This window comes from Frankliniella occidentalis, unplaced genomic scaffold (genome assembly GCF_000697945.3).
Source record: "Frankliniella occidentalis isolate FOCC.00 unplaced genomic scaffold, Focc_3.1 Scaffold13, whole genome shotgun sequence".
In the NCBI taxonomy this organism is placed as follows: domain Eukaryota; kingdom Metazoa; phylum Arthropoda; class Insecta; order Thysanoptera; family Thripidae; genus Frankliniella; species Frankliniella occidentalis.
In genome coordinates, this window is record NW_026267143.1 from 1,443,325 (window position 1) to 1,450,977 (window position 7,653).

The 7,653-nt window shown below is 37.8% G+C and overlaps 2 protein-coding genes across 4 annotated transcripts; one reads left to right on the top strand and one right to left on the bottom strand.

The window, feature by feature from the left end:
* Positions 1-334: 334 nt before the first annotated feature.
* LOC113217634 (adenylyltransferase and sulfurtransferase MOCS3) lies at positions 335-2,481 on the bottom strand. The gene is made up of 7 exons (XM_026437609.2): positions 2,306-2,481; positions 1,999-2,104; positions 1,703-1,916; positions 1,290-1,591; positions 992-1,218; positions 669-906; positions 335-520 (listed from the first exon to the last, which is right to left on the bottom strand). The coding sequence occupies exons 1-7, from the start codon at positions 2,399-2,401 to the stop codon at positions 369-371; spliced, it is 1,335 nt and encodes a 444-aa protein (XP_026293394.1). The 5' UTR covers positions 2,402-2,481; the 3' UTR covers positions 335-368.
* A 28-nt stretch (positions 2,482-2,509) lies between these two features.
* On the top strand, positions 2,510-6,769 carry LOC113217632 (katanin p60 ATPase-containing subunit A-like 1). 3 transcript variants are annotated; one of them, XM_026437607.2, is made up of 13 exons: positions 2,511-2,623; positions 2,724-2,837; positions 3,012-3,206; positions 3,340-3,436; positions 3,506-3,656; positions 3,774-3,981; positions 4,159-4,246; positions 4,361-4,482; positions 4,570-4,749; positions 4,852-4,994; positions 5,079-5,191; positions 5,272-5,398; positions 5,491-6,769. In XM_026437607.2, exons 3-13 carry the CDS (start codon positions 3,021-3,023, stop codon positions 5,687-5,689), a joined length of 1,614 nt encoding a protein of 537 aa, XP_026293392.1. In that variant the 5' UTR covers positions 2,511-2,623; positions 2,724-2,837; positions 3,012-3,020; the 3' UTR covers positions 5,690-6,769. The 3 variants fall into 3 exon arrangements, with proteins under 3 accessions (XP_026293390.1, XP_026293393.1, XP_026293392.1); XM_026437605.2 differs by having other exon boundaries at positions 2,510-2,837; XM_026437608.2 differs by having other exon boundaries at positions 2,510-2,837; positions 3,774-3,954.
* The last annotated feature ends 884 nt before the right edge of the window (positions 6,770-7,653 follow it).

A 7,653-nucleotide genomic window follows, 5' to 3' on the forward strand; every position in this document is an offset into this window, starting at 1 on the left:
TCTCCCTAAGCGCCTGCGGCCACTGCGTAAGGAACTCCCAATACTGTCTGGTGTGGCGTGGGACACTCAGTACATGAACGTAATCGTAAAAGGGTTATCACCCTTCCCCCCGCCTTCCCCAAACACACACTCACTAGTTGTTCACCAGGGTTTTAAAGGTGTACGGGTTCAGTCACTTTGGCGATCTGTTCAATAACCACAGTATATAAAACGTGGAAGGCAGAGTACATGTTGCTGGTTGGATAGGCAGAAACACTACTCACGTGTGTGGGTGATGCATATCTCAAAGGTGCAGAGAGTTGGGGATTTTGTTTACCTACAAAGGGTTATCCCATTCGAAATTAGTTACTCTTTAATGATACCAACGTTCAGTAAATTGGGAATGAAGAGTCGATTGCTCTGGCCCATGCATGAAGTCCACCTTCGAGGTCACAAACAGCAACATTTTCATTTCCCAAACTTTGCTCTAGTTTAAGCACAGCTCGTTGAGAATCGTTTCCTCTTCTGCACAGCACATATACTGGAAAAATACAAGGGAGTGGTATCAAAGTAGCCATAATCCAATGTGAAATTCATAGTACCATGTAAGAGCATCCGTGAAAACTGCTCATTAGTCAAAAATAATGTACTTAAAAGACATTTCTTTGCCTTTAATGTAAATATTCTACCTGGGAAATTTTCTTCATTTTTCTTTCTAGAATCCAAAATTTCTTTAATTTTTTGAATTGTTGTTACTTCTTCTAGTTTTTTGAGAGGAATGTTAATTGAATTGGGCAGGGCACACATGTTGAACTCCTCTGAGTCACGTACATCAATGACAATTCCTTCATTTTTGCAAATGAATGATCTGTGCAATGTCTCAGGACTCACACGCTGTTCTTGCTTCAGAAGACTTAAGCCAGATTCCTAAGATGACAAAAATGTTTTAAAAATAGTAAATCATTGCAATTTTTCTTATTTTCAGAGGAAATCTTGTGGCTGGTTATCTTACTTTATCAGTAGCTTTGGCCCCACAAAATTGTTCATAATCAATGAGTTTAGTGATTAAAGGGTGATCTCCACATACATCACAACTTGGATTTTTAGCTCGCAAACGTATATTACGGAAGGTGCTTTGTTCGCCACTGAATAACAGCAGCTGTCCTGAGAGAACTCCAGTCCACCCTAGAACTATCTTAATTGCCTCCAAAGCCTGGAGAACTCCTATAACACCTGGGACTAAATATGTAAAATTAAAATATGCAATTTTTGGAGTCATGGTTAAAGACATATAAAGAAAAAGGACAAACCTGCACCCAGAACTCCACCATCGCCACAGTTTGTAACAGTTTCAGGAGGAGGTGGCTTTGGAAATATACAACGGTAACAAGGACCCTGATGATGATTGTACACAGTAAGCTGTCCCTCTAATCTGAGCGCAGAACCAGAAACTAGAGGTTTTCCAGAAATAACACAAGCATCATTCAGGAGGTAACGAGTGGCCACATTATCTGTCGCATCTATAACTACATCATATTGCTGAACAATATTGAGAGCATTAGAGCTGTCAAGTTGTAAGCTGTGTTCCGAAATCCTTACATTGCTATTCAATCTGATCAGAAAATAAAGATCACATAAGAAAAAAAACAGTTTAATAATACATATATATTTTATAGTAACAATCAGAAATGGACAGATTTCAACAAAATATTATTATAATTACCTTCTTAGAGCTTCAGCAGCGGATGAAACTTTAGACACACCAATATTTTCTTGAGAATGTAGAAGCTGGCGGTGTAAATTGCTGCGATCAACTTCATCATAATCGACTAAGCCAATGTGCCCAATGCCAGATCCTGTGAGGTATTGAGCTGCAGGGCAGCCTAAACCTCCAGCTCCCACAATGAGAACACTGGCTCCTTTCATTAGCTGCTGACCTGTCAATAGTTTAATACGAAGTGCTCGTAACGAATAATATAAAATTGCACAACCACCAAATGATGAAGTATGTAAACATACCTTTCACTCCAATCGAAGGAATAATAATTTGTCTACTAAACCTCTCAATATCATCCTTTGACAATTTTTCAACAGACAGGTGTGTTTTACTTCCTTCACATTCTTTCTAAAAACAATACCAGAAAACACATAAAGAGAACTTGTTAATAGATGTTTAAAAATTCAGGAATTAAATTTAAATCGTTATTTCAATTTTTCACTGGTCATTAGTCATTGTCCTTTCCTTAATTTTAATTTTTAGCCTTAGGTGTTTCAATCAAAGAACAGCAGAAGTAAGATAACCTACTCATACTACGGCAATACTCACCAAAACTCTTAATTCTTGTTCCTTGCTTCGCAATAATTCTCTCAAATCGGCGATTTCCTTCTCCATCTGGAAAATACTCTTGGATTCTAATGACATGCTTTAAATACTCAAGTAAAAATATACGAACTTTTCAGAAGTAAACACGAGAAAAGTAATCGCGCTGCACTCCGCACTTTTTCATACCGTTGTGGAAACAGTAGCACGCTCGCTTAAAGGCAGTGATGACGAATATTTACACACACACGAAGAAAGACAAGACAGTTGTCTTTCAGTGATTTTATTTATTTTGAACTTTTCAGTTACTGCTGAACTGTAATGGTCTCTAAAATTCCATCTTTCCGTTGAAATTGAGCGTAGTAGGGCACTGACAAAGTGTCGCTTGACCTAATTTGGTTCACTTCATTGCGTAAATTCACAGGTGGGCCCCCGTCATGTCAAGGTTTGAAATTTTGTTTTCGTAAAATTCTAACATAACGAACGCCTAGTCCCACATTTTGTGGCTGCTCTTTTCGTCGTTCTTCGATATCTTCAGGTAATTTTGTAATTTTTTGTGGTTCTATTTTTTATTGGGTTTTATAACCTCAACTTCTGACATTTTAGTTTGTTTGGGAAATTTCTTTCAACCCCACACTTATTAATATTTCACTGCATTCGATAAAATAAAATGCTCATATTTTATTCTGCTTCTTATTTCTTGAACTTACAGCTTAAGTCAATGCTTGGGATGACCGTCATGGCAGTATCTATCAATGAAATATGCGAAAATACAAAATTGGCAAGAGAGATGGCTCTAATGGGGAACTATGAAACTTCTGGGGTTTACTACCAAGGTGTTGTTCAGCAAATGCACCGATTACTTCAAACCATTGCTGATCCAACGCGGAAAGGAAAATGGCAGCTGGTAAGATCACATTTAGGTTCTGTATTTTGTTAGACAAGCAGTATGTAATAGTCCTCAATTTCCTATCCATCATACTGTGCACTTCTTTTCACATTCTTTTAATAGGACACTGTATTTTTTTATCATTTTAAAGGTTCAACAACAGATTGCACATGAATATGAACAAGTAAAAACCTTAACCAACACATTGCAATTGTTTCGTTCTGACTCGCATACCGACAGACCTCTTGGTAAGTACCTTTTATATTTTATTTTAAATTGACTTCCTTATAGTAACAAAATTTATTTTTAAACTCTAGCGTCTGTAATACGAAGCCAGCCATATGAAGAACCCACAAGAGATGCAGCAGTTTCTTGGTTCAATTCAGGTCCAAAAGATCCGGATGTTTGGCCCCCTCCTCCAGATAGGGATCCTGATGTGTGGCCCCCTCCAACACCTGTAGAACATAAGTGAGCAATGAAAAACAAAAAAATGTTTTTATTAGGGCACTGGCACTACCCATACCTGAAGTTAGCCTTACTGTATCATGTCTTGTTTAGCATATATTGACAAACAATTACTTACAGAAATGCACCTCCCATTAAGCCTTTAAGAGGTGGACCTCAACGAAAGGGTGCAGAAAGCAAGAGAGGTTCAGTTTCAAATCAATCTTCCAAAGGAGCTGTTGCTGGAAAGAAAACAAATCCTCACGATTCCAAACCTGTGAAAAGAGATGGCAGACCTGTAACCGGACGTAAGGATAGCAAGGTGCGCTCTGACACTAACAGCCCTCCTGTAAGTCACATCTTTTTCTAAAACCTTCTTTTTTCTTTTGTAATTTTTTTATACCTTATCAAAAAAAAAGTGAAGTTTTAAGTGTTTGTGACATTATTATTTAACTTAGTGTCTTAATGGTCATGTAAAGTTGAAGTCTAAAAAAGCAATAATTGATCTGATTTCTTTTAATTCTAGGAAGAGAAGACTGAAAAAGATAAAAATGAGGTTGAAGAAAAGAAATTTGATGGCTCTGGGCCAGACCATGAGCTTGTGGAATTACTTGGTTCGTATTTGCTTAATACATATATCTAAACTTATCTCATCTATTTGTTTAAAACTGACATATTTATTGCTTGAAAAATTGATCGATTAACTACAAACTGAATCTTTGTAACAGAGAGGGACATTGTTCAGAAGAATCCTAATATTCATTGGAATGATATTGCTGATCTCCATGAGGCTAAGCGGTTGCTGGAAGAAGCTGTAGTCTTACCTATGTGGATGCCAGATTTTTTCAAGGTTTAAGAAACTGCTTCAATCTGCTTTGTAGGTTTAAAGTTAGAGGTACACACTATAAAATTAAAATGTGGTTCCATTTTTCTTTAGGGTATTCGAAGACCGTGGAAAGGTGTGCTCATGGTTGGGCCACCTGGTACAGGAAAAACAATGCTTGCGAAGGCAGTGGCTACAGAATGTGGTACAACTTTCTTTAATGTGTCATCTTCTACTTTGTCATCAAAATATCGAGGAGAGTCAGAAAAACTTGTGAGACTTTTATTTGAAATGGTAAGCTAACTGCTGATAAAAAATTGACATCAAACTGGTTTTTATTCCTGCATATTTATTGCATTTTCCCACACTTCTTAACTGCTTTGGTTCTTTTTTCAGGCAAGATTTTATGCTCCAAGTACCATATTTGTTGATGAGATTGACTCATTGTGTTCTAGAAGAGGATCAGAAAGTGAGCATGAAGCGTCAAGGCGAGTTAAATCAGAACTTCTTGTGCAAATGGATGGGATTAGTTCAAACAGGTATTAGAATTATTACTTTGGCTATTTTTAATCTATTTTTTGTTCGAACTTATTTTACATAGTTCACTCTTTTATCAATTTTAGTGAAGACCCTAGTAAAGTGGTTATGGTCCTAGCTGCAACTAATTTCCCATGGGACATTGATGAAGCTCTACGGAGACGACTGGAGAAACGAATATACATTCCCTTGCCTACTAGTGAGTTTTGCTTCAAAACTTGTGCCCTATAATTTTTAATACTGTACAGTTTACTGTAAACAGTGTTTTAATGTTTGCAGCTGAAGGAAGAGAAGCCCTTCTAAAAATCAATTTGAAGGAAGTTAAGTTGGACCCAGATGTTAACTTAGGTGATATATCAAGAAAGCTAGAGGGGTACTCCGGAGCTGATATTACAAATGTTTGCAGGTTTGTCTTGTTTGAAATGTTTCTCTTATAATATGGTATGAAAATTGCATACATATTTCATTGTCCTTTTTTCTTCTTTTTTTTTTTTACAGAGATGCTTCTATGATGTCAATGCGGCGAAAGATAGCAGGGTTGCGACCAGAACAAATTCGAACACTTGCCAAGGAGGAACTTGATCTCCCTGTGACTTTCCAAGATTTTGAAGAAGCCATATCTAAATGTAATAAAAGTGTGTCTCAAGATGACTTGGACAAGTATGAAAAGTGGATGAGTGAATTTGGATCAAGCTGATAGGTGTTCAGTTAGTGATATGAAAATCATTTGGGCTTTAATTTAGTACCAATGATTCAGGGTGGCTCTTTAATTTTAGGTTGACAAATCACAATGTTATTCTTTTAGTCTGTTAAGCACGGAGGATTTTCCTCTGTGTGAAACTAATGTGATTGGGATTGATTTCTTATCCTTGTAATAATTCTTCTTTTAGAATTATCGAAACACAGTACTTAAGAATGTATTTGTTACATGTAATACTAATGAGTTAATTTTTGTTGCATTGTTAGGTGTTGTTACGAGTCTTTGTTTGAATGTACTTAATTTATTTTTAAAAGAAACTTTAACAAATTAATTCCAGTATCACAAACTGGATTGATTTTGGTCATCAAAGATTGATCTATATTTTTTTGAGTTTTGGCAATGAAAACTTTTTACTCAGTTGCTCAGAGTCTTTACTGGTATTATCAATTTTTTTTTTTAATGGTCGGGTGCTCAAAGTCATTCCAGTTTGCAATCTCAGCATGCATTTAGCAGTTATCAACGCTGGATTTGAAAGACTGTTGTAAACCACATGTGTTAGGTAGACATATAAGATATTCAAAATAGCTGGTTATCTATGAGGGGCACAATGTTCAGGTTCAGACATATTCAGATTTTCTTTGAAATTTATGTTGCAATGTTAATTTATTGATCTATTTAACTTATTTTGTGTAGAAGAGATTTCTTCTTTTAATTTCTGATAGTACAGCTCACAAAAATACTAAGATTTTCTGTCTAGATATTTTTTGAATGCTCGTTAATTAATTTGTGAATGGTCTTATTGACAACTAACTGAGAATTTGAAAAAATATTCAATTGGAATGTTGTGTTGAAGTTGACAGGGTTTACTCTTCTATCTTAACAATTTCTTAAAATAGTTTTCTGAAATTGAGAAATGAAGACTTAGTTCTTAATTTTGAAACACATTTTTTTATGACTCAATTGACTTGTTTGTAGTGGTGGCAAAGTTGGGTAGCTTGAGATTGGGTGCCTATTTGTTTTGTAAAAAGATAAAAAGCCTCTTGATGGAAAAGATCTAATAAATTCTTGTTCCCATTAGCCCCTCCTTTCCTTATTTCGCCGGTCCGCCAGAAATTCAGTCCCCACAATGCTTTGAATACATTGTTGCAAGCTGTCGTCAGCCGTCAGCCTCTTCGACTTGCCGACACGTTTTGCCATCTACGAGAAAGGCATCAATGAAAGACGTTGTGACTTCTGAAATTGGAGAAGGAGAAGAACCACAAAACAGCTGAGTATGCGCGACTAGCGCGCAGCGCAGCAGGGCGGTGACGTGCCATATTCTGCCGACCCTGCCCCTGCCGACGGACGGCGCATCGCGGCTCAGCCGACTGATTCCGAAGAGCTTCTTCAACTTCAACTTCAAAACGGGTTATAACGACTGGCTCTCCTATATCTTCCGTATAGCTCCGTCCTTTTCGCACTCTTAGGGCAGCCCCCCTTGAGCGCTCTTTGGAATCAGCACGGTGCACCTTCTGCACCAGCCGTCTGGTCTTTCACCCGATTTGGCGCTGCGCAGGCCTGGCCTTCCCTTGTCCCTTACCCGCCAACCCCACCCGCCACCAGCTCGCGCCGGCCCCGCTAGCGCACCGCCATCCTCCACAACATCCTGGTCAGACGCGCGCTTCGCGGTGACCGAATCATTTTCACCCTGTTGATGAGCTCCAATCTTTTTATTTAGAAATATTTCATTAAAAATAAGAACTATTCTATCCTAGCTCTACCGTACGAAAGCCCTTGTACTTTATACTCGACTTCTTCAAAAATAAGAGCTAGCAGCAGTAATTTTTCGCTTGCCATTGTTTCCCCGTTATACGGATCACGGAAAAGAAAGCAAAATGCGAACGCTTTTTTTGCGTGAGGGCGGAGGGGCAGCACTGTATTGTAGAAGAATATGGCCCGCAGCACTCGGTTTCTCAACCTTC

Coding starts and splice junctions, on each gene's coding strand:
- LOC113217634 (XM_026437609.2), bottom strand. CDS start 2,401: ATGTCATTAGAATCCAAGAGTATTTTCCAGATGGAGAAGGAAATCGCC. Junction 907..991: donor GGGCCAAAGCTACTGATAAA/GTAAGATAACCA, acceptor TTGTCATCTTAG/GAATCTGGCTTAAGTCTTCT. Junction 521..668: donor AAATGAAGAAAATTTCCCAG/GTAGAATATTTA, acceptor GTATTTTTCCAG/TATATGTGCTGTGCAGAAGA.
- LOC113217632 (XM_026437605.2), top strand. CDS start 3,021: ATGCTTGGGATGACCGTCATGGCAGTATCTATCAATGAAATATGCGAA. Junction 3,657..3,773: donor CCAACACCTGTAGAACATAA/GTGAGCAATGAA, acceptor AATTACTTACAG/AAATGCACCTCCCATTAAGC. Junction 4,483..4,569: donor GGATGCCAGATTTTTTCAAG/GTTTAAGAAACT, acceptor ATTTTTCTTTAG/GGTATTCGAAGACCGTGGAA.